Source organism: Hylobates moloch, unplaced genomic scaffold (genome assembly GCF_009828535.3).
Source record: "Hylobates moloch isolate HMO894 unplaced genomic scaffold, HMol_V3 SCAFFOLD_10, whole genome shotgun sequence".
Taxonomy (NCBI): Eukaryota; Metazoa; Chordata; class Mammalia; order Primates; family Hylobatidae; genus Hylobates; species Hylobates moloch.
In genome coordinates this window covers 12129493-12156276 of record NW_026652285.1, presented here as the reverse complement: position 1 = coordinate 12156276, position 26784 = coordinate 12129493, and the positions used below count along the sequence as shown (strand labels likewise).

General features: G+C 39.5%; 1 protein-coding gene across 6 annotated transcripts in view; it reads right to left on the bottom strand.

The window, feature by feature from the left end:
• The window catches only part of AP2B1 (adaptor related protein complex 2 subunit beta 1), a 146025-nt gene that overhangs the window by 69156 nt on the left and 50085 nt on the right, over window positions 1–26784 (bottom strand). For all 6 annotated transcript variants that reach the window (XM_032162987.3, XM_032761062.2, XM_032162986.2 and 3 more), the window contains 7 exons: window positions 25525–25746; window positions 24862–24982; window positions 24641–24736; window positions 15918–16033; window positions 12597–12762; window positions 10398–10496; window positions 5051–5310 (listed from right to left, as the gene is read on the bottom strand). In XM_032162987.3, the coding sequence (XP_032018878.1) occupies window positions 5051–5310; window positions 10398–10496; window positions 12597–12762; window positions 15918–16033; window positions 24641–24736; window positions 24862–24982; window positions 25525–25746 (1080 nt within the window). The remainder of the gene's footprint in view (window positions 1–5050; window positions 5311–10397; window positions 10497–12596; window positions 12763–15917; window positions 16034–24640; window positions 24737–24861; window positions 24983–25524; window positions 25747–26784) is intronic.

Genomic DNA, 26784 nt, shown 5'->3' with positions numbered 1-26784 from the left:
AATGCAAATTAAAACCATAACAAGACACCACTATACACTCACCAGAATGGCTAAAACTAAAACTAAACTACCAAGCATTGCTGACAATGTAGATCACCTGGAACTCATACAGTGCTAGAAGGAGTATACACTGGTACAACTGCTTTGGAAAATTGGCAGTGTCTCCTACAGCTAATTAGAAACCTATTCTATGATCCAGCAATTCTACTCCTAGGTATATGCCCAAGAGAAATATGTACGTAAGTCTACCAAAAGACAAATACAAGAATATTCATAGCAGCCACAAACTGGAAGTAACCCAAGGGTGCAATAGAAGATATAAATGGTGTATTCATGGAATGGAATATTACACACCAATAAAAAGGAGCAAACTACTAAAAACACAGATTAACCTCACATTATGTTGACCAAAAGACACAAGACACAGAAGAGTAAAAACTGTAGGTTCCATTTATATCACACTCAGGAACAGACAAAATGAATCTATAGTGATAGAAATCAGAACAGTGGTAATCTCTGGAGTGTGCACACTGACAGTAAAGGAACATGAGGAACCTTCTAGGGTGCTGAAAATATTCTATATGTGATCAGGGTAGTGATTATATGAGTGTATACATATGTAAAAATTCATTGAGCACTAAATGCTAAGATTAGTGAACTAATCTATTACTAACAGATTGGACTAATCTATTACCTAATAGAAGCAATAATGTTAATATAAGTAACATGAAGATATTCTCCACTGCATAAGCTTACATCAGACCGGAATAATCCACTCACAGCCTAATATTAATAAACAATATAATAAGCACCCTATTATTTATACTGTTAATCCAACACAGGTATGCCCTAAGGAAAGATTACAAAAAGTAAAAGGAACTCGGCAAATCTTACCCAGCTTGTTTACCAAAAACATCACCTCTAGCATTACGAGTATTAGAGGCACTGCCTGCCCAGTGACATATGTTCAACGGCCGTGGTATCCTGACTGTGCAAAGGTCAGGCAATAACCTTAATGCTAAGGTTATTATAAATTAGACGTCAATTTAAAAAGTAAAATTCCCACCAAGAAAATTCCAGGCTCAGAGGGCTTCACTGTGAATTCCTCCAAACATTTAAGGAAAAAGTAAAGCCGATCTTACATAAACTCTAAACGAGACTAGAGAATGGCAATTGAGAAAATCTGAAAGTAGGTTAGCCTGCTTATTGGATGATATTAAGTAATTATGTCCAATTTTGTTAGGCTTGATAACATTGTAATTTCAAGTCTTTATCTATTAAAGATACCAAGTACAGTACTTATGGGTGAAAAGATACGAGGTCTGGGGTTGGATTTAAAATATTTGAGCCACCTCAAAAACAACTGTAGGGGCAATAAATAAAATAAGATTGGCAAGATACTGATAACTGCTAAAGCTGAGTGATAGGTATATCCAAGTTTGTTATCCCATTCTATCTTGCATATTTTAAGATTTATATGATAAAAAGTAAAACAAAACAAAACAAAACAAAAACAGGCGGGCATGGTGGCTCACACCTGTAATCCTAGCACTTTGGGAGGCCAAGGCGGGCAGATCACCTGAGGTCAGGAGTTCGAGACCAGCCTGACCAACATTGTGAAACCCAGTCTCTACTAAAAATACAAAAAAATTAGCTGGGAGTGGTGGGAGGCACCTGTAGTCCCAGCTACTCAGGAGGCTGAGGCACAAGAATCACTTGAGCCAAGGAGGTGGAGCTTGCAGTGAGCCAAGGTTGTGCCACTGCACTCTAGCCTGAGAGACAGTGGAGCAAGACTACATCTCAAAAAAAAAAGTAAAAAAAATTGTAAAAATTTAATTAAAAAACAAATGTTTTCTTTTAAAAAGCTAGGTAGGTTTTGACACAAACAAAAACTAAGAAGCAAAAGATTAGCTAATAATCACAGGGGAATCTAGAAGGATGACAGGAAAAATTATATGTGCAGGTTTCAATTCTGTTAAGTAAGAAAAACAAGTAGAGAAGCCTGACAGAAACAAGGGACTGGGCTGGGCACGGTGGCTCATGCCCAGAGTCTCAGGGTAGAGCACTGGGCTCGGTAATTCAGAACCTGTTCATATTCCAGCCGGGCGCAGTGGCTCACGTCTGCAATCCTGGCACTTAGGGAGGCCAAGGCAGGTGGATTACCTGAGGTCAAGAGTTCGAGACCAGCCTGGATAACATGGTGAAACCCCATCTCTACTAAAAGTACAAAAAAATTAGCTGGATGTGGTGGCACACGTCTGTAATGCCAGCTACTCAGAGACTGTCGCAGGAGAATCTCTTGAACCTAGGAGGTAGAGGTTGCAGTGAGCCAAGATTGCGCCACTGCACTCCAGCCTGGGCTACAGAGTGACAGTCCGTCTCAAAAACAAAACAAAACAAATAAACAGACAAACAAACAAACAAAAACAAAACCAAGGGACTGGCAGTCAGAGCTAGAGAAGTAAGCTTGGTTAGAAATTCACATACACATCTCAGGTGAAATCATGAGGGTGTGGGGCAGTGTAGGATGGTGGTAAAAGCAGTGGATTAAGTGTTGGCTCCATTAATTACTAGCTGCATAATTTTTGGAAAGTGACAACCTCTGTGAGACAAAATTTCCTCATCAATAAAATGATAACAATATCACTGAAGCATCAGGTTTTATTAAAGCAAGGATCAACTGAAAACATGGTCTAAATGGTAAAGCTCTGTAATATATTAGTGGTCAGTGGATAATTTCCCTAAGGGAATACGTAGAGAAACACAGAAAGAAAGGGTTCAGATTGAACCTTTTGATACAACCAAGATGAATAATCAGAGAAGAGAATAAACATGGAACTGCAAAGATTAAAGACAGAAATACAATCTAGGAAAGCTGATTTACAAGGGAAGTGTCCAGGAAGCCACGATGAAAAGGCTTTAAGAAAGAAGTAAAAAGGGGAAATTATTTCATACACCTGGCAAGAAATATATAAAATCTTTCACAGAGTATTCTCTACACATGAAATTCTGTCATCTTCTGACGTATACCATTTAGAAAACATGACAGAACACATGGTTCTATCAGTATGTCTAAAAAAAAAGGTAGAATAGGTATCATGCACATATTTTTCTTCACTCTAATGGAAAGGAATGAATAATATGAGAAGATAAAGTGAGTTCAATGAAAAGATATAAATGATCCTACAGATTCTACAAGAATATGACACATCATTATTATACATCTTTCTCAATGGAAAATATAAGAAAATTAATATAAAGACATTTCCAATTTTAAGGGAAATAACTGCGTAACTGTCATTAAAGCAATATTTTTTAAAGGTGAGATTTTTCTGAATTAGACGACTATTTACTACCTCACCCCCATAGAGCAGCTGACAAGTATAAGCATTGTAAGCAATACCCAAGTAAAAATCACTTCTCTCTTTCCCAGATGATTTTAAAAGACCTAGCGAAGTAAGTATTTTTAAACCTCTAGAAGACGCAGAATAAGGTTTTAAAGTGTTGCTTTGTTTCCTACGAGAGGTGTATCACTTATTAACCTTACATTGCAGAAGAGAGCTAGGTAATGTCAATACTATTACAGACATGTCATTTGCAGCAACGTATCATCCCCATTTATATCAAAACAGATTTTCCCTGTATTTGCATTTTCTTTAAAAACACAAAACATGCACAAATGACAAAAAGGAGGTTATCCAAAAAGGAACCACAAAAGAAATTGTGAAGATAAGAACTTAAAGGCTATTAATCAGATAAAGGCCTTATGTAAGACACTTTCTTTTTAGATAGTTTAAATGTTGGTTCTCTCCCTGTGTTTAAGAAAGCGTTGTTTTTGTTTGATGATTCATTTCCCCACTTCCATGTGAGGGTTAAAAGTTACCAGGAGGCTAGACACAAACACGGTCACAGAGGGAAGTTACAACAGAAAATCCATATCTACATCAAAACTTGAAGCACAGACTGGGAGAAATTCTTAGAAGTTAAATAGTCTCATCTATAGAATGTTAAACATGCTTGCCTGCAAGGAGAAACACCCTAACTTACTATAAGGACTAATCCTTATGAAGTTCACATCTCCTCTGGATTAAAATTATAGCACCTGCTGTAAAACCAAAGATTCAACTCAATTATGAAAGATTAATAATCTCCTTGGGTGTTGCTGTTTCTTTTTCCTTTATCTGTATCCACAGTCTATTTACATAGAGCCCAAAATGCTGACCACGCCAATTTGTAAAGCAATAAATCCTACACTTTGGCCATTCACAAAAACCACTTAAACAATAATATACATTAGACAATGGTACAAGACACTCATTAATAGAAGCCCAATTATTCTAACTACTCTGAGAGGAAATCCTACTTCAATCAAGGTCTATTATGATTGATGAAGGAATCAGATTCTGAAAAGATTCTGAGATACCCATTATAAGAGTTTATCACAGTGTTTCTTCTTCCTAATCAGAATTTTAAGATAGCTACAAAGCCAGAGCTCCATGTTACCCAAGAGTCTTTTCATAACAATTTCCTTGCTGATATGGCCAATTTAAAAGGTACAGGTAACTGAAAAACTAAGTCCACATAGAAGTCAGGCTTTTTTTAAAAAATAAAACAATACTGAAATACTATCTCATTAACAGCTTTACAGCGTAAGTTATACCTGCTAACTATCCAGAAGGCTCAACAAAAGCTACAGTAAAGGATCAAGATGGCTAAATGTATACACAGGCTTTTTTCCAAGTTTTCAACTATGGGGTTATTTCTAGTCTCTTCTTACTGCAGACTTAAGCAACTTTCAGACTTTATCAGTTTAGAAGGTCTTCACCATAATTTTCTAAAGCCATCATGTACTCCTAGATTGGAACACAAAGGAGTCTTTCACCCATTTTATGTGTGGTCACTGGTATTCAGATGGAGCTCCCTGGGGTTGTATAGTAGTAGGAGTGCAAAAATGTACAGCAGTTCTTTTCCAGACTACAAAAGCATAAAGAAGACCAACTCTGTCTAAACAGAGTCATTTCTCACTCAGAGACAGTTCACACTTTCTTACCTCCCATGATGAATTGGCAAGTGTTTACGATGAATTCCATGACTTCCTTCCACAAAAGCATTGGGAGGCTTATGATACACAGAGGCCAAAGAACCAATGTGGCAGATTAGCTCATCCAGCAGAGTTGGCTCAATAAGGTCCGTCTCCTCAGAGATCAGTGGCTTCTCAGACAAGACTACTTCTTTAGCTGTGACAGGGTCAGTTGAGAGAAGGCGCCAATAAATATAGCCCCGGTCTCGAAGGTCAGGATTATCAGAATCCTAAAGAAAAGGCAAAGGCAAGGAGGTGGAGATGAAACTATTCTCCATACAGAAACCCAAACTGCTGGATTTATCATCAACCAATGCTGTAGTGATTTATGCAGACTGGGTATTAAGAAGATACTTCAGGCTGGATGTGGTAGCTCGTAGCTCATGCCTGTAATCCTAACACTTTGGGAGGCTGAAACAGGCGGATCACTTGGACCCAAGAGTTTGAGATCAGCCTGGGCAACATGGCAAAACCTTGCCTCTACAAAAAATATAAAAAATCAGCAGGGCCGGCCGGGCGTGGTGGCTCACGCCTGTAATCCCAACACTTTGGGAGGCCAAGGTGGGCGGATCGCTTGAGATCAGGAGTTTGAAACCAGCCTGGCCAACATAGCGAAACCCCACCTCTACTAAAAATACAAAAATTAGCTGGGCTTGGTGGCGCGTGCCTGTAATCCCAGCTACTCAGGAGGCTGAGGCAGAAGAATCGCTTGAACCTAGGAGGGAGAGGTTGCAGTGAGCCGAGATCGTGCCACTGCACTCCAGCCTGGGCAACACAGTAAAACTCTGTCTCAAAAAATAATAATAATAATAAAAATAAAAAAATTATCAGGGCAGGGTGTAGAGCCGCATGCACCTGTAGTCCCATCTACTCAGGAAACTGAGGGAGGAGGATCACTTGAGCTCAGGAGGTTGAGGGTGCAGTGAGCCATGACTGCACCGCTGCACTCCAGACTGGGCAACAGAGTGAGACTCTGTCTCAAAAAGCAAACAAACATGTTAACCCAATATGGTTGTAATATAGTCATAATTCCATAATCTCTAATGTTTCAAGGGATGTAACTATAGATTAAGATGGGTTAATCCCAAGACTCAAATTCAAACAGAAATAAGGAATAGAAAAATAATGTTTAATCTGGCAAAGGTTAACTGGTCGAGACGGCCTTAGGACATAAAAACTTTTTAAACTAGGGCCGGGCATGGTGGCTTATGCCTGTAATCCCAGCACTTTGGGAGGCAGAGGCAGGAGGATCACCTGAGGTCAGGAGATTGGGACCATCCTGGCTAACACAGTGAAACCCCGTCTCTACTACAAATACAAAAAATTAGCCAGGCAAGGTGGCACATGCCTATAATCCCAGCTACTCAAGAGGCTGAGGCAGGAGAATCACTCGAACCCAGGAGGCGGAGGTTGCGGTGAGCCGAGATTGTTTCACTGCACTCCAGCCCGGGCAATAAGTGCAAAACTCCATCTCAAAAAAAAAATTTTTTTTAATTGCTTTAAATATTAGCAGGCTTATTAATAACATATATTATATCTTCCATATATTGTATCCATACCTTCTTCTTTCATTCAAATATTTATTAAGTATCTTCTGTTGAGACACTGGCTAGGCCCTGGAAATAAAGAGGTAACAATACACTGCCTGACTTTAAGGAGCTCACGTAATATTAACTATTTCAATAGAGTATGAAAGGTACTATTATCTAAATAATCAAAAACTGTTAAAAAGAGGACATAACTGCTTCCAAAAGGAGTGACACTTGAATTTGGTGGTCTTGTTTTGTGCTATGGTGGTTTTTAAATAATTGTATACATGTTCATGGCTAAAAAGAAATTATTACCAAACACACCACATCACAATTTTTAAGTGTGTGACATAAAAAAAAAACTCCCCCAATTATCCAACCCTTCTCCATCTCAATTCCCAATCCCCCAAATAGCCATGATTAGTAATGTGGTATGTATCTATCCAGACGGGACACACACACACACACACACACACACACACACACACACACACTTATTTCATATAAAACCAGTTTCATATTATATATACTGTTCTGAAGTTGCTCTCCATGTTGATGCATACGACTGCACTTTTCCACTGTAATGCCCACGGCACCATTAATTATTAGTCCACTATTGAGGGACATTTAGACTTGCCAATTTTTCCCTTTCTACCTTTATTATTGTTCTATTTGTATGTATGTATGTATGTATGTATGTATGTATATATGTATGTATGTATGTATGTATGTATGTATGTTGAGACAGAGTCTTGCTCTGTCACCCAGGCTGGAGTACAGTGGCGTAATCTCAGCTCACTGCAACCTCTGCCTCCTGGGCTCAAGCCATCCTCCCACCTCAACCTCCCAAGTAGCTGGAATTACAGGTGTGTGCCACTATGCTCAGCTAATTTTTGTATTTTTTGTAGAGACGGGATTTCGCCATGTTGCACAGGCTGGTCAAACTCCTGAGTTCAAGTGATCCGCCCGCCTGGGCCTCCCAAAGTGCTGGAATTACAGGCGTGAGCCACAGCACCCAGCAGCATACTTACTGTTTTATGATAACTTCTCAGACTTCATTAATTGGACAGAAAAAGCAAGCCTCAGTCACGCTCTGTGGCTCACACCTGTAATCCCAGCGCTTTGGGAGGCCAAGGCAGGAGGATCACGTCAGGTCAGGAGTTCAAGACCAGCCTGGCCAACATGGTGAAACCTCATCTCTACTGGAAAAAAAAAAAAAAAATTAGCCGAGTGTGGTGGCATGCACCTGTAATCCCAGCTACTCAGGAAGCTGAGGTAGGAGAATTGTTTGAACCCGGGAGGCGGAGGTTGCAGTGAGCCGAGATCACGCCACTGCACTCCAGCCTGGGTGACAGAGCTAGACTCAGTCTTGAAAAAGGGCAAGCCTCGAGAAGTTGCTTATTATCTATAGCATGAAATAATCATCCACAAAGACCTTAAAACTAGCAAACACACATATACATATGGGCTTATGCTCAATATTGCTTCAGGCAGGGAATATGCATTCTCCAAGTCATTCTTAACCTTCAGACTAGAGAGGAAGCATAGCACAGTGGACAAGACCATGGACAAGACCTAGAGCCAGACTATCTGAGTCTGAGTTCTAGTTCTGCCCCATAATAATTAGGCCTCTCTGAGTTTCCTCATCTATAAAACAGAAATCGTTTTCTAACTCTTACTAGGATTAAGTGAGTTTCTAGCCTGTCCTGTTCTAGGAAGCTTATGAAAAATGCATCTAAGGCTAAAGAGCATTAATTAAAACCAGAGTCAGGAAACTGCATACCACAATGGCCTACACAGTTTCCATGGGAGATTGTTAAATGTGATTCTAAGGTTTCAAACAACCAATATGGAAAAGAAAGCTGATCAGGCATGCTACACTGATACACAGAAAAAATCCAAAACTTGTTAGGAATTTGATGGGGCTTCATAAAGAAGAAAACATAATGAAGTAAGTAATGACTCTGATAACAAGCTAACAACAGATCCAAATAGGGTAGTTTCCCATGATGACTGTTATTACTACAGACTGATAGTATTCCCGTAATTTAGTAAAAGCAATTTTATTAGGGGTCAAAAACAATGCAGTCCAGGTATCCAGATGTCTATTAATAAGGCTTGATTCAGAGATGAATTTCAGACTATCTGTAAGAACAGCACTACCTTGTGACCTTTAAGCAATCCTTCCTAAATACTTTATCTCAGTCAAATTTTGATAAATACTTAAGAGGTAATGAGACTGAGTTTGAAGTCTGGCCAGAATCCGTAATACAGCTCTCCTATGGTGCCTGTTAAATACAAACACATAGGCCTTAACAGACAATGATGATAAGGTTGAGAACTTGTGAAAACAGAGGAAACTACTAAACATACTTGCTTGAATATTTACAGTAAGCAGAGAGGAAGAAAGGCCAAAATTCTCTTTAGAAATTGTTTTGACAGAATGTGAGCTGCTCTAATTCTGTCATTCTATGTGACCACTTACAGCAAGCTTGTCCAACCTGGGGCCACATGTGACCCAATACAAATTCGTAAACCTTCTTAAAACATTATGAGATTCTTTTGTGATTTTTTTTTTAGCTCATCAGCTCTTGTGAGTGTATTTTATGTGTGGACCAAGACAATTCTCAATTCTCCTCCCAATGTGGCCCAGGGAAGCCAAAAGACTGGACGCTCCTGACTTAGGAGTTTAAAATTAAAACATGAAACAGAGTTAAAAAAAAAAAAAAAAAAAGCCGGTGGGGTGGGAGGAATAAAGAAATTGTTTTGAATTCATCTTAGAGATTCAAATGGGATCCAGACACAGGAAATTAGAATGCTCAATTCAATACAGATAATATTAACCATTGATGTTTATAATTGCTTTGCTTCAGGCAGAGGAAGATGCTTAAGAAAGTTTTAAAAATACTTCAAAAAGCTCATACAAATAAATTTTTTTAAGTTGTAATAACAGGAAAAATTATGGCTCAGAACTAGGCAAAGTACTGTGAAAGGGTTTTAAATTTTGATTCCACACCAGTATAAAGGGATGACAAAGACAGAAAAATGGTAAACGGGATATCTGAATTATATTCCATTTGCAGACACACATCGTAACCCTGCCAGCCTGCTAAAAAGCCAACCTGTTAGCAAATCCATTTAAGAACATTACTAAATCATCAATGGACCGATGATCATTATACTAGTTATGCTAGAAAACCTAATTATTTTGATTTCTGTGGATCTAATATAATGACCTGATCTTTAAAGCCAGCTGCCACTTTCCTGAGATCAGAATCCATCTGAACTTCTTTTCTTCTGACCAAAAAAATCAAATAATTCCAAGGAGATCCAAATATATCAAATAATTCAAGGAAGCAGCATAAGCACTTAATTTCTGTGAGAAAGGCAACCACTCTGGAAGGTAGAACAATGCATGAAATTTTGCTGAGGCATCTATTATCTCCACATGGTATTTTCATTTGAAAGCTGAAATGAAGTCACAGTGAAGCAGGTACTATCAGACCATGTCATTTTCATCTAAGTATGTCCTTCACTAAACTAAGAGTCTAGGTTCAATTTTCATGAATTATGAAAACTGGAGTCAGTCAACTCGTTTAAAAGCCATACAATTAGCTACAATTCAGTTGAACACGTAAAAAGGCATTGTTTTAATATTTTAACAGGATCTAAAGGCCATACTTCCTTCAAATAAAGCTTCCCCAAATGAATCCCCTAGGAAGAGTTTCACAATTTCCTACAATTTGAAACAAGACAAATCAACATCTTGCTTTTTCCAGATTTCTTACCTGTGTTGCCAAACTCAAGACCTGCTGGACTAGCTCCTGTGTTTCTGATGGTTTCTTGAGAAATAGCTTCACTATGGCAGTAAGCAGAGTGAGCTGCACCTAAACAGACATAATTTGTGACAGAGTGAAAGAATGGCACTGGCATTATTCCCTGCCATCATCTCCAAAGTGGTGTTTCCCCAACTATGAATTACTATGGAGCCTTTCTGATTTTGGTTAAGAGACAAAAGGCTGAAACTCAATCAATATCAACAATAGCAGTCAAAAGTATTCGTGGGAAATACAAAGGTATTCAACTGAAAACTCTATCCTTTTATCCTCGAAATGCATTTTTGGCACAAAATATTGCTTGTTTCTAAGTCAGATCGTTACCTGTGTTTATTATTATTATTATTACTGTTATTATTTTGAGACAAGGTCTCCCTCTATTGCCCAGGCTGCACATTCATAGCTCACTGTAGCCTCAAACTCCTGGACTCAAGCAATCCTCCTGCCTCAGCTTCCCAAGTAGCTGGGACTACAGGTGCAAGCTACTACAACTAATTTTTTAAATTTTTGTATTGTTTGTAGAGATGTAGTCTTGCAATGTTGCCAGGGCTGGTCTCATACCCCTGGCTTGAAGCGATTCTCCCGCATCAGCCTTCCAAAGTCCTGGGATTACAGGCATGAGTAACTGAGCCTGGCTTGTATTTCTTAAAGTATATGTTAACATACTGATGGTGATAAAATTGGCTCCTGAGCAAGTCTTTCATTATTTACTTCTACCAAAAGCTACAATTTGGGGGGAATTACGGAATCATCTGTCATACTGGGGCAAGAGCCAAGACAGTAGAATTATGTCAGATTACAGCCTATTAGGAGTTGGCTGCTAAACCACAAAGCTATTGACTTGTACATACTCCTTGAATTAGGTCTGTTAAAATTGCTATAGTAGATTACATACATGATTTTCTATTTGCTTTGAGTACAAATGCCAGGAAAAAAGGGCTTAATAATTTATCGGTTTCCTGGTCCCGTGGCTCTAATTTTGGTAGGGGAAAGTGAGAAGCAGTCTCAGAATTTTCATCCAAAGATAATCTTTTCAAACCTCACCGCAGCCTCCAGCGAAAATCCCTGCTATAATGAGTCACAGCCATTACTAACAGAAATGTGTAGTCATTCTTAGGTGATAGAAAATAAAAAAGTAGTGGTAACTACTGCTGTAAGCCAGTGGTTGTCAAAGTGTGGTTCTGGATTGCCAGCAGCAGCATCACCCTGAACCTTTTAAGACATGCAAATACTTAGGCATATCTCAGACCTACTGAGTCAGATACTCTCAGGGTGAAGCCCAGCAACATGTACTTCAAAAAGCCCCCCAGGTGTTAATAATGCTCACTGAAGTTTGAGAACTACTGGTCTGAGTTATGTAGGTTTTTAACATTAGAAATCAGTAAAACTGGCCAGGCAAGGTGGCTCACACCTGTGATCCCAGCACTTTGTGAGGCCGAGGTGGGTGGATCGTCTAAGGTCAGGAGTTCGAGACCAGCCTGGCCAACATGGTGAAACCCTGTCGCTACTAAAAATACAAAAAATTAGTTGGGAGTGATGGTGGATGCCTGTAATCCCAGCTACTCGAGAGGCTGAGGCGGGAGAATCGCCTGAACCTAGGAGGCAGAGGTTGCAGTGAGCCAAGATCCTGCCACTGCACTCCAGCCTTGGCAACAAGAGTGAAACTGTCTCAAAAAACAAAAAATCAGTAAAACTGGCCAGGCGCAGTGGCTCATGCCTGTAATCCCAGCACTTTGGGAGGCCGAGGCGGGTGGATCACCTAAAGTCAGGAGTTCAAGACCAGCCTGGCCAACATGGTGAAACCCTGTCTCCACTAAAAATATAAAAATTAGCCAGGTGTGGTGGTGCACACCTATAATCCCAGCTACTCGGGAGGCTGAAGCAGGAGAATCGCTTGAACCCAGGAGGCAGAGGCTGCAGTGAGCCAAGATCCTGCCACTGCACTCCAGCCTGGACAACAAAGCGAGACTCTGTCTCAAAAACAAAAACAAAAAATCAGTAAAACTGAAAAGGGACATCCCTGTTGGGAGAAAAATGAACACACTATATCTACATAGAGACACAGAAGAAACTGCCTATAACCTTTGCTTTCTCTGAAATCTCCCCAAAGACATCTAAAACTACTAGGATAGACAAGAGACAAGAACTTACCTGGGTGCTTTCATCGTGAAAACCCTCCAGGAAGCTTTCTAGTAACTCATCTGCATTGTCAATTCTTTCAGCATATTCTCCCACAATCCAAATCATAGCTGCTCGAGCATCTGGCTCATCCAGCGAGTCTAAGTTCTCACATAGAGTGGCAATGATACTTTCATACCTGATGTGAAAAAAATGAACTATGGTTATCAAGGGCAAAACTAAGAACTATATTTAATAGTGAAGGCTAAAGGCAAAACTACAAAAAAGGGACCCTAAACCAAACCACCAAACTGTAAAAGCTTTTAGTCAAGAGAACGAATAGGTTTTAAGTCAGAAGATTTTAATGACTTAAATTTCCCTTCAATTATTTTTTAAGACCTAGACCTTAAAACCTTTATAAAAATTCATCAGATGTTCTTTTGTTTTGTTTTTTGAGACAGGGAGACAGGGTCTCACTCTGTCACCCAGGCTAGAGTGCAGTGGCATGATCACAGCTCACTGTAACCTCAAACTCCTGGGCTCAAGTGATCCTCCCTCTTCAGTCTCCTGAGTAGCTAGGACTACAACTGAGTGCCACCGCACTCAGTTTAAAAAAATTTTTTGTAGAGATGGGGGTCTTGCTTTGTTGACAGGCTGGTCTCAAACTTGTGGCCTCAAGTGATCGTCTCGCCTTGGTGTCCCAAAGTGATGAAATTACAGGTGCGAGCCACACTGTCATCTGTTCTTTTTACAAGGAAAAATTAACCTGTGGTGTAAGATAATACCACTACCTTGTATTTGTAACAATCTTTCATATAAGTAGATTAGAAAATTTTCCTATTGTTCCATTTTGCCTTCATGGTAGACAGGAACAGAAATTCCACTTTATTTTTAGGCAAATGAAGTTAGACAACAACAGTGTCCAGACGAGAAATGGTAAATCTGTCCCTTAATCCACTTATCTCTCCTTTTTATAAAAGAGATCTTTCTTTTTTTTTTTCTTTTTTGAGACGGAGTGTTGCTCTGTCGCCCAGGCTGGAGTGCAGTGGCGTGATCCTGGCTCACTGCAAGGTCTGCCTCCCGGGTTCACGCCATTCTCCTGCCTCAGCCTCCAGAGTAGCTGGGACTACACCGCGCCCGCCACCACGCCTATTTTTTTTATATTTTTAGTAGAGACGGGGTTTCATCATGTTAGCCAGGATGGTCTCCATCTCCTGACCTCGTGATCCGCCCACCTCGGCCTCCCAAAGGGATTACAGGCATGAGCCACCGCGCCCGGCCCCAAAGAGATCTTTCTTTATGTTAGTTCTTCTAAAGGTGCCTGCACTGACTTATTTCTCCAAAGAAAGAAGTAATTCAGATATTTATTTTTACATATCTATAGCTCTCTCAGGCTTACCATGTTGAATCCATCCCCTTGGCTAATGTAGTTTTAACCATTAGAATGACCCTGTATAGTAAATTAGATGTGGACAACTAAATAGCACACTTAACTAAGTATCTGCCTACTTTGACTGATTAAACCAGGCTCTTGATTGCTTTCTTAAACGTAAACTGTCCTAACTCCTTATTAACCATAAACCAGAAATGGACACATTTCTCTACCAATCACATTCAGATACACATCTTCACCCTTAATAAGTTTAAATGTCAGGCACAGTGGCACAGACCTGTAGTCCTAGCTACTGGAGAGCCTGGGGCAAGAGGATCACTTAAGCCCAGGTGTGTGTCCAGCCTGGGCAATACAGTGAGATCCTGTCTGAAAACAAACAAAAAAAAAGTTAATTAAAAAAAGTTTAGGCTGGGCACAGTGGCTCATGCCCATAATCCTAGTGCTTTGGGAGGCCGAGGTAGGGGGATCACTTGAGGTCAGAAGTTCGAGACCAGCCTGGCCAATACGGTGAAATCCTGTCTCTACTAAAAATACAAAAATTAGCTGGGTGTGGTGGTAGGCACCTGTAATCCCAGCTACTCAGGAGATTGAGGCAGGAGAATCTTTGAACCCGGGAGGCAGAGGTTGCAGTGAGCTGAGATCACGCTACTGCACTCCAGCCTGGGCAACAGAGTGAGACTGTCTCAAAACAAAAACAAAAACAAAAAAAGTTTAGAAACTGACCCTCTTCTTTATTGGGAGAGTAGTAAAAGTATGTGGTTCTCTTTCCAAAATAACTACTTCTAAAATTTTAAAAATAAACACAATGCTTAATAAACCACTACCTTGCCAAAATATATCTACTAATTCTTGAGCCCAAAACTAAGCTAACTTACTACAAGCTGCTTCATTTAACATTATCTTTAAAGACAATCAGAAGCGGGCCAGGCATGGTGGCTCATGCCTGTAATCTCAGCACTTTGAGAGGCTGAGGTGGATGGATCACCTGAGGTCAGGAGTTTGAGACTGGCCTGGCTAGTGAAACCCCATCTCTACTAAAAATACAAAAATTAGCCAGACATGGTGGCACGCACCTGTAATCATAGCTACTTGGGAAGCTGGGGCAGGAGAATCACTTGAACCCAGGAGGCGGAGGTTGCAGTGAACTGCAATAGCACCACTGCACTCACCTGGGCAACAGAGTGAGACTCTGTCTCAAAAAAAAGACAATCAGAAACTTTGGCATAAGGTATCTCTATGAGTGTAAGGCAAAATGAGATTTAAGATGCTTATAAAACCTGCTTTTATTTCATTTTCAGATTCCTTAATTACTTGTTTTCAAAAATCCAATCTAAAAAAGTATTTTTGCTTCATATACTAAGAGGCCTCAATCTGAAAAACTTGTGAAGTGAAAATGTAGATTTTTTTTTATATCTGTATGACAGTAACTACAATACTTCAGAAAAGGCATGAGACTGATAATCTGTTATATGTTCTGTAATTCTCCACAATGTAGTAGGTAACATGCAAAGTGAATAGCACAGCTGTTCCCTTCCTGGCTTTTGTGTTAGGGTGCTATATGATATAGCATCCAAACTTACACATTTCTGAGAAGAAAAGGTGCACAATCATTAATTATGTCTGGATAACAGGTATAAACTGAGATTATGCCTGAACAACCTAGAATATATAAATATCCTATTTAACAGTAACTTTGCCATCAAAGAATCTGGTTAACTTTAAAACATGCCAATAGACAATGCATATTCAGGCAGAGCTTCAATTCTTCCTAAAGAAAGAAAGTAGAGTGAAAACTCAGGTTTTAATCCCTGTGCTAACCATTTTATGTTTCCAATTTTTAATAAAGTATCCTATTATGACCAGGAACATTCAAAAGAGTAATTCTTACCTAGGCAATTTCAAAGTGCTTTAAACATTTCCTAAGTAATTTGAGAAAGAGGGGTAAAAGTATTTGGACATACTTGTTGGGGTATTTGCGGAAGATGTCCCTGATGACAACAATCGCTTCTTGGACCACATAATTCACTTTGGTCTGGATTAGATCAAGCAATGTGCTTACACAGCGCTCTGCAGATTGCTGGGAAGAAAAATACAAAAAATGAGAAGTCAGATGATCTCTGCGATAACACCATCTCAACATAAAAATTTTGAAACATGCAGGTGCATCAACTAAACTAAACTAAATGATTAGGCACTTAATTTGACCAAGCAATACTACAGGCTAGATACCAAGCTATATGATACAGTTTTATTCATTATTTGAACTGATAGGTGAATCAGTTCAAATGAAACCTTTGAATACAAACAAAAGGATGTTCCTCATGATATATAAACATCTGAAAAACATTTATATCAGGGATATTAATTTTCAAAGAAAATTATCATCTCAACCATACTGCTTTTGATTTAAAAAAAAAAAAAAAAAATACTACCAAGGCCGGGCGTGATGGTGCATGCCTGTAATCCCAGCATTTTGGGAGGCTGAGGCGGGTGGATCACCTGAGGTCAGGAGTTTGCGACCAGCCTGACTAACATGGTGAAACCCCATCTCCACTAAATACAAAAAAATTAGCCAGGCGTGATGGCGCATGCCTGTAATCGGAGCTACTTGGGAGGCTTTGACAGGAGAATCGCTTGCACCTGGGAGGCGGAGGTTGCAATGAGCCAAGATTGTGCCATTGTACTCCAGCCTGGGCAACAACAGCAAAATTCTGTCTCAAAACAAAACAAACAAACAAACAAAAGGCCAGGCACTGTGGCTCATGACTGAAATCCCAGCACTAGCACTTTGGGAGGCTGAGGCAGCTGGATCATGAGGTCAGGAGTTCAAGACCAGCCTGGACAAGATGGTGAAACCCTGTTTCTACTAAAAATGCACAAATTAGCCGGGCGTGGTGGCAGGCGCCTGTAATCCCAGCTACTCGGGAGGCTGAAGCAGAGAACTGCTTGAATCCAGGAGGCAGAGGTTGTAGTTAGCCGAGATCACACCACTGCACTCTAATCTGGTTGACAGAACGAGACTCCGTCTCAAAAAAACAAAACAAAACAAAAAACTACCATTATGGCCAGGTGCAGTGGCTCATGCCTGTAATCCCAGCACTTTGGGAGGCGAGAGGTGGGTGGATTACCTGAAGTCAGAAGTTCCACACCAGCCTGGCCAACATGGTGAAACCCCGTCTCTACTAAAAATACAAAAATTAGCCAGGAGTGGTCACACATGCCTGTAATCCCAGCTACTTGGGAGGCTGAGGCAGGAGAATTGCTTGAGCCCGGGAGACAGAGGTTGCAGTGAGCCAAGATCATGCCACTGCACTACAGCCTGGCCGACAGAGCGAGACTATGCCCCCACCCCCACCAAAAAAAACTACCATTACAGCGGTATGGCAGAGGAGTAGGAGTGACATCCAATCACTGTATATACAAAAAGTCCAGAAAGAAAGAAACACACACACCCATCTTGGATAGCCAGGAGATAAAAGTAAGAAGAATAAGCCATCGTAGGAGGAAAGAATAAGAATTAAAGAATAAGCCAAAGTAGGAGGTCTTTAACTGAAGTTCATGGATGAGTGGAGATAGCAGAGGGTGTCTTTAAACCTATTGAAATGAAATCGCCAAATTTTGTAGGAGCTTTCAAGCATATTTTCCAGTGAGTGGGTCTACAACTTCCATTACATTTCCAAAGTTACACATGATCCAAAACACTCCAAAGAACTGTAGTACTCGACAATTTACCAATTTTGGGGCTATGAAACTTAAAAGTCTATGGCATTAGATAAACAACAATTTTCCATAGCCTATAATTAATCTATAACGTGGAGTTTTATCTGTTAATCTTTTATTAATGAAGAGAATATGAGAGAATACAGGTGAAAAAACAAATGTACAGAAACTATAAGTGATCATTTTTAAAAGAGAGAGATACCACAACAGAGATCCTAAAAGTAAAGGACCAGCCTATCATATATTACAATGTACTATAATGGGTCACCCCATTATGTGCCTCCTGATAAGATGCAACAGGAAGTACAGAGAATCACCCAATAGGTATTCTTGCTAAAAATTCTAAACAAGAAAATTACCAAGCCTCTAGATTTAATTATCTAAAGAGGATGGAGGAATAGATAAAACAGCATCACTAAGATACAACCAGCCAAATCCAGACTGTGGGAAATTCTGTAAGCCTAATGACCTAGTTCCTTCAATACCTGGCACCAAAATAAGTAAGTAAAAAGACTTAAGAGACACATTATTCAAATGCAATGTGCAGACCTGAGACAGAGTCTTACTCTGTTGCCCAGGCTGGAATGCAGTGGCATGATCTTGGCTCACTGCAACCTGTCTCCCAGGTTCAAGCATTTCTCCTGCCTCAGCCTCCTGAGTAGCTGGGATTACAGGTGTGCGCCACCATGCCCGGCTAATTTTTGTATTTTTAGTAGAGACAGGGTTTCACCGTGTTGGCCAGGCTGGTCTTGAACTCCTGGCCTCAAGTGATCCGCCCGCCTTGGCCTCCCAAAGTGCTAGTATTACAGGTGTGAGCAACAGCGCCTGGCCCAGACCATATTTAGATTTTCATTTGCACAAACGAACTGTAAAAAAGACGTTTTTACATAATTAGGGACAATTGAACATGGACTGAATATTCAATAAAATTAAGAATTATTGTTAGTTGCTGGGCATGGTAATGTGACAATGTATTTTTTAAAGTATCTTATCGCTTAGATATACACACTGGACTACTTGAGTAAGATGATATATGGGATTTGTATTCGCATCCCACCTACGTGAAGGAAGAGGAAGAGGGAGAAGATAAAACGGAAAGAGTTAACATATCAGTATTTGCTCAAGATGGATGATGACTACACAAGATCTCATTATTCAGTTTTACTTTATTGTACACCTGAAAATTTCTGTAATAAAATCTTTAGAAGTACTATAACAATCTAAACCACTATAAGCAATTTAATAAAAACAAAATTGCACCTTGAGATCATTTATATGAGGTCATATATAGGATGGTTCTGTTGTACCATGAAATGATTCTGCAGTCTTTTTTTTTTTTGAGACACAGTCTCGCTCTGTCACCAGGCTGAGTGCAGTGGCACAATCTCAGCTCATTGCAACCTCCGACTCCCTGGTTCAAGCGATTCTCCTGCCTCAGCCTCCCAAGTAGCTGGGATTACAAGTATGGGCCACCAGGCCCAGCTAATTTTTGTATTTTTAGTACAGATGGAGTTTCACCACGTTGACCAGGATGTCTCGATCTCCTGACTTCATGATCCACCCACCTTGGCCTCCCAAAGCACTGGGATTAGAGGCGTGAGCCACCGTGCCCGGCCAATTCTGCAGTCTTTTATGTAGTTTTGTCCTTCTTCTGATTCTATTTATGTCCTCTATTTTATTCATTTTCAGCTATTAATTCCTTTGCTGTTATTGCAACAGCAAAACAGTTGGAAAAATTTAAATATGCTATATTTATTAATATTATAATTGTCATATTAATAAATTATGTAGTATGTAGAATATGGGCCACTGTAAGCATTGAATTACCATAAATTAGTAATACAAGTAAGTGCTTAGCACAGTGCTTGATATAAAGCTCATATTTAGTAAATCCTTAGTATTATCATTAAAATGAATACAAATAAAAGGATGTTACTCATGATGTATAAACATTTGAAAAATATTTATGTCAGGGATATTAATTTTCAAAGAAAATTATCATCTCAACCATACTGCTTTTGATTAAAAAAAAAAAAAGCTACCATTAAAGCAGTATGGCAGAGGAACAGAAGTAAACATCCAATCACTGTATATACAAAAAGTCCAGAAACAGAAATACATACAAAATTCAGTATATGATAAAGACAACATTTCATAACAGTAAGGAAAGAACAATTTGTCCTGGTGTTTGATCCACTCTACTCATATCTTTCACTAAAATTATTTCCCGGTTGATTAAAATTACCCTTAAACATATAAAACAAGGGCTGGGCGCAGTGGCTTACACCTGTAATCCTAGCATTTTGGGAGGCCAAGGGGGGTGGATCATCTGAGGTCAGGAGTTCAAGACTAGCATACCAACATGGTGAAACCCTGTTTCTACTAAAAATACAAAAATTAGCCGGGCCTGGTGATGTATGCCTGTAATCTCAGCTACTTGGGAGGCTGAGGCAGGAGAATCACTTGAACCCGGGAGGTGGAGGTTGCAGTGAGCTGAGATTGCGCCATTGCACTCCAGCCTGGGCGACAAGTCAAGACTCCATTTCCCCACCACCCCCCAAAAAACAAATAAAACAAAATCATTGCCATAGAAGTAAAAAGAAAAGAAATAGTGAATTTTATATAACTTTAGGTGAAGCACAATTTTCTAAGTGTGCCACTGAGGAAAAACACTGACTGAGAAAAGCTGATACAAAAATCTAAACTTCTGTGCATCAAGAAAGCAGAAGAAATCTAAAGGACAACAAACTAGGAAAATAAGTGCTAACTAAAAGAAGGGTTAACATCCCAGTTACAAAAGACTTTAAAACAACTATGTGGAAAAGATAACATATTGGAAAAAGGTGCATAGGACATGAGTGAGCAATTCCCAAATGGCTAATAAGCATAACTGTTATGAAAAAATGTTCACTTCAACTAGAGTTCAAAGATTTAGTTGCAAGGATACTCCTTATACCACCATCTGGAAAAAGAGTAGAAACAACTTTAAGGTCCTATAATAAGGGATAAAGTTACAAATTCAGTAAGTTATCAAGTAATCACACATTATGTCTATAAACCAGAAACTAAAGATGACATAAATTTTTCTTTATAACGTGGATCAATGTCCATGATATTACTAATAAGTAAAAAAAAAAAAGTAGAGGATAAAACAAAGTAAATAAATAGCATCTGTGGAATGATTTCATTTTTATAAAAAAATACATCTTTGTATAGAACACTATATAAACAACGATACAAAATGACGTCTACCAGATTATGTCCACTGCATATCTGAGAGGGTGAAACAGAAGGTGGGGGAAGCGGGGTACCCTATTTTTTGTTTAACTTGTTCTATAATTATATATAGTAAACAAATATGGTTTTCCTAATAGGAAAAATATGTTTTTTGTCTTTAAGAAATGACACAAAAACCAGTATTTTATTCTAATATATAAAAACTAGAAATAGTAAACACAAAATAACCAGAAGACTAGGAAGTGAAGAACTCCTGGTCTTAACCTAGTGCCTTAACCTCTCTCCTTTTTAAAACTGAAAAGGACCAGGAGTTTGTTTACTCCTGAAAGAAATAGGCAAAAGTTACTGAACAAAAAAATAGCACCATAGGATTGCTTTTTCAGTGCTATTTATTTGCTCAACAGCTTGTTGCTTCCCAAAGCTATACGGAAAGTTCATTACAATTCTTACGCTGCTGATTCTTGTCCCATGGATGAGTTAGTGCAAACAGGCAATCATTGCCTCTCCTGGTACTGCTTGGCTTGGCAACTCTGTCAAACTGAAAACCTTCATGGCTGAAACAGTTATAGGAACAGTTCTAAGGTAAATCCAGGTAATCTGAGATGACAGCACTAGATAAGCCAGGATTCCTGAAGGGTGACCTTAAGTTTCCTGAGAAAGTTCATTCCTCACATCCTGTCATACTCCCACCAAAGCACACTTAGTCAAAGGAAGAAGTGAAAGCCATCAGAAGTCTTTTCCAGAAGATTATGGAGAACCTTTCCATTAGTCACAATACATGACTAACAGCCTTGAGAAATCTAGATGCTTTGAGAACACTTTCTAGTAATTCCAGGTCTAGAAAGTCTCAACTTCAGAATAAGATATAATTTTTGTATTACTGTTTATGGCTTTGTCAGAGAGGTAGGTCATAAGACAATGGCAGTCTCGTGGAAAAGATCGCTATGTACACCAGTGAAGAGAACAAAACCACCTTACTCTTATGCTACCAAAATCTCTCTGAAAATTATCTACATTAATACTAAGTAGACGGCTAGTAAGATATGTTAACGTAAAAAGAAAAGAAAAACAAGTTGTGATGTGTGGTGATAGTGGTAATAAAAACGATGTTAACATATCAAGATCCAACAAAAAGACTTTCCCATTTCTCCAATGAAGAGAAACTTTAAATATCTGAATCAAGTGAGCTAGCAGAACCAGGAACAGAACCCAGGACTAGCTAACTTCTTGCTGTAACAGCCATTCTATTAAATTATTTATCAACAGAAACTACATGAAGCAGCACTAAATTGAAAAAAACAAGGAAGGCCAATTAGGAACAGGTATTTCATAGAAGATTCTCTGACACACATCTGCCTCCTTTTGTTCCTGTAAAGTACTGGTCATACTGTACAAATTGTTTTCGTATTCCTGAGAAATCATATGGTCCAACCCTCTGACACTAGGCAGAACTGCATATAATCAAGTAGCAAGAACAAACATGGGGCTCTGAACCCATAAAAACAGTGAACAGAAGCCACTGTTAATTTGAACAAATTTCTGAATGAAGACAAACAAATGGAGGACTGCTGACTGATGAAGCAGGGCAATATAAATTACAGCCCATAATACTTACCGGAAGGCTGCAGTCAAGCTAGAAACCAATCTGCCCTCTAAGACCAGACAGGCTCTTCAAGAGGTCTTCCATGTAAAGATGAACCCCCTTCCCTAAAGCAGAAACCTGATAGTCGACAGCCCTGCCTATGTATATAGAAGTCCTAATCAACTTTTCTGTTACCTCATTCTTAAATAGAAACAAGCTGCACTTTACTGTATGCATGGTATACATCTCAATTAAAAAATTATATGTATAGATATGCAATCATCACCAAAAAATATCTGATAATTAAAGTGCAGAAACAAAAAACTAATCATTCATATCCTCAGAGATTCAAGCAGCTATTGCAACCACAAAAAGAGGAATGCAAGGAAAAATATACCAATAACAAGAAATAGGGAGGCTGTATGGAATGATGTGCAGAAGCCAGAAAAGCAATCAGTCAGAGTAGAACAAACAAGAAGACAGAGGACTGCAAAAGAGAAGGGTCTAAGACAAAAGAAAGTTTACAGATTTGATATTATGCTTAAGGAACAGGAATACTATAGGGGCATGATAAAGACACACATGCAAGAAAAAAAAGGCAATTAAAGAAACTCCAGGGCCAGGTGTGGTAACTCACACCTATAATCTCAACACCTTGGGAGGCTGAGGCAGGTGGATCACTTGAGGCTAAGAGTTCAAGACCAGCCCAGCCAACATGGTGAAACCTCGTCTCTACTAAAAATATAAAAATTAGCTAGGTGTGGCAGCGTACGCCTGTAATCCCAGCTACTCAGGAGGCTGAGGCACAAGAGTCACTTGAGCCCGGGAGCAGAGGTTGCAGTGAGCCGAGATCATACCACTGCACTCCAGCCTGGGCAACAGAGTGAGACTCTGTCTCAAAAATCAAAACAAAACAAAAAACCTCCAGAAAAAGAAAAGACACTATAAGAAAGAAAATGTAATCATTTGCATTATATTGGCCCTAAATATTTACACAGTCAAAATATGCATAAATTTTGCAAGCCAACAGTCGACAGAATAAGAAACAAAGGCATTTTATTTCAATCTACCATGATAATGGATATAGGAACAAAAACCTTCATTATGTAACTACACTGGAAAATAGGAGACAGAAGTGGGAATGGTGGGTGTATGAACTAAACTTCTTATAGCAGATAGTTAACAGAAAAAGTCTATGATAGGTAAATTAATAAATAATAGCATAAGAATATTATTGTTGTTCTTTTTTTGAGACAGGATATTGCTCTATCATCCAGAGTGAAAAGGTTTCAGGCTGGAGTGCAGTAGCACAATAACAGCTCACTACAGCCTCAACCTCCCAGACTCAAGCAATCTTCCTGCCCCAGCCTTCCAAGTAGCTGGGACTACAGTTGTGTGCCACCACACCCAGCTAATTTAAAAAAGTTTTTGTAGAAATAGAGCCTTACTATGTTGCCTAGGGTGGTCTCAAACTGCTGGGCTCAAGCAATCCTGTCACCTTGGCCTCCCAAAGTGCTGGGATTACAGGTGTGAGCCACTGCACCCAGCCAAGAATATTATTTAGAGATATGGCAGCCCAGTCATGTCTCCAAATCCATGGGAGATTGGTTCCTGGGCCCCTGTGGATACCAAAATCCATGGATGCTTAAGTGCCTTACATAAAATGGTATAGTACTTGTATTTATGCATATCCTCTTGTATACTTTAAACCATCTCTAGATTATTTATAATACCTAATGCAATGTAAATACTATGTAAATAATTGTTATATTGTTTAAGGAATACAGACAAAAAAAAAGTCTGTACATGTTCAGCACAGACAAAACCATCCTTTTTCTTTTCCCCTGAATGTTTCTGATCCGCAGTTAGCTGAATCCACGGATGTGGAACTCATGGATATGGAGGACTTATTTTAATCAAAAGAATAACTAAAAGCAAAATCAGAGTTAAAAATTATTCCCTCTGAGAAGACAGTCTAGGTAAGGAAGGGAGGAACCAGAGACAGCTGCTTTCCATTAAAAATTCCTTAACATTTAAACTGTGTGCTTTATTATTTTGATAAACTTAAAAATTATTTTAAAGAAAAAAGTGAAGAGAACTCTCAGAATCCCCAATACGTGATCCTAACTACCATCAGACACTTGCCTCCACCTTGATGGCACACCGTCCAATGGCCCGCACAGCTTTTCGAACAAAGTCAACATCCACCTCTGTGGCATATTCCTTCAGTTCTGCCAGAACCTGTTAAATCCAGGAAGTGGTTAATCATTAAGGATTCTCAAATAGCAATCTCACAGCCTAGCTTCTTTAAAGGCCAGACCTTAAGAGCTAAATCATTATCAACCTGAGTCTGCATAAAGTCTGACCTGGGCAATGTTGGCTTGAGATGCCAAACGAATCATGATGTCCAACTTCTCTAGTTTAACATAGATGGGATCATTGTACTTCACAAAGAAGACTTTGATTTCCTGCTTCAAGATTTCAGGCCTAGGGTACACAGAAACAGAAGAAAGGAAGGTGAAGGCATATACTGACATACCCTTCTGAGACTGTATTAATACCTAATCTGTGCCTCTCTGCTCTCCTCTCGCTCCACTCAGGCAAAAAAAAAAAAAAAAAAAAAGCATAAACTTCCCCTATACGCCCCTATTCTTATCAGTTCCACTTGGCAGATTATTTTTACCCTTTTTAAGCATCAGGGCACATGTTGCCATGAAGAACTGCTAGAACAACAACAATCTGGCTCTAAACTACAGCCTGAACCATATCAACCAGGCACTAGACAGTATATCAGAAAGAGACCCTTCAGAAAACAAACTGGATTGTGGAGCAACATATGGCATTTATTATAGAAACAATGTGATATCAACTGTTAGCCTCCTGGTGCTAGGCAAGCAAGCTTTTCTGCCATATAACATTTTCATTTCCATATATTAAAAAGAGATTAACACTAGCCTAATTAACATTGACATTATTAAGCTTAATGCAAAATTACAAACACTTTAATCAACACTTCACTATTTCCCAACCTTTTCTGGACAATTAAGTTGATGTTCCTCAGGGCGACATACTGCACTTCTGGCTCCCCAGACAGCAAAGTGACAAGTGGAGGGGCTAACTTCTTCAGCAGCATATTGTAGTAGTCAGAATCCTTAGGTAACAATTCTAGAAACTTCATTAGGACTTTTACCGCTGAAAGCACCACTGCTGAGTTGGCATGGGATAGCCGGGGAGTTACCCGCTCACAGATGCTGAGGGCGGAGAATGAAAATTAATATCATGAATTATAATTTCTTTGTTGAATTCATTCTATAAGGTAATATGTCAGAGTCTAATGGCCCAAGTATCAAAAAATTAAAGAATTAGTTAGAAAAGTCAAAGCTCCATGCTTAGGTAAAACTGGGATCCAGTAATGCAGAAGCCTCATTCTCAGCGAACTACAGGCAGAGCAGGGACATGAGAAGACTTCAGGAAACCAGCAATAAGGGATGTTCAAACTGGAAAGAAACCAGCAATACCCAAGACACTTGAGCTCACACCATTTACCTTCTTGTTTTATAGTCCTCTTTGTCTCCCCATATTATGTTAGGGCTCCCTGCCTCTCAGCCCATTTCTACTCAACCTATAGGAAGTCAAATTAAGCATTCTGAGAGTTATTTCATAGGAAGAGACAGCAACCCAGTTGTGGCTGAAGATTTCATTGTAAGATACAGAAGGAGGCAGGTTGGTAGGGAAAACAATCCAACCTCCTCTCTTGAGGATAATGAGAATAGGGGACTCTCTGAAAAGGGTTTTTTTTTTTTTTTTTTGAGACGGAGTCTTGCTATGTCGCCCAGGATGGAGTGCAGCGGCGCGATCTCGGCTCACTGCAAGCTCCGCCTCCCGGGTTCACGCCATTTTCCTGCCTCAGCCTCTCCGAGTAGCTGGGACTACAGGCGCCTGCCATTACGCCCGGCTAATTTTTTGTATTTTTAGTAGAGACGGAGTTTCACCGTGGTCTCGATCTCCTGACCTCGTGATCCGCCCGCCTCGGCCTCCCAAAGTGCTGGGATCACAAGCGTGAGCCACCGCGCCCGGCGGGTTTGTTTTTTAAACAGCAGGACACCACTACTATATTTTCCTGTCTCCCCCCTCTCCTAGCCCCTGCCACCTACACTTACATGCCTCATAAAATGGTAGATATTTAATTATCTGTTGAGGGTTCTTTAGAAATTAATCCAATTTTGGTAGCTTGGGCAACAAGAGTAGCTAACTTACTGTATTAAAGAAACAAGATAAATAGGCTGTGC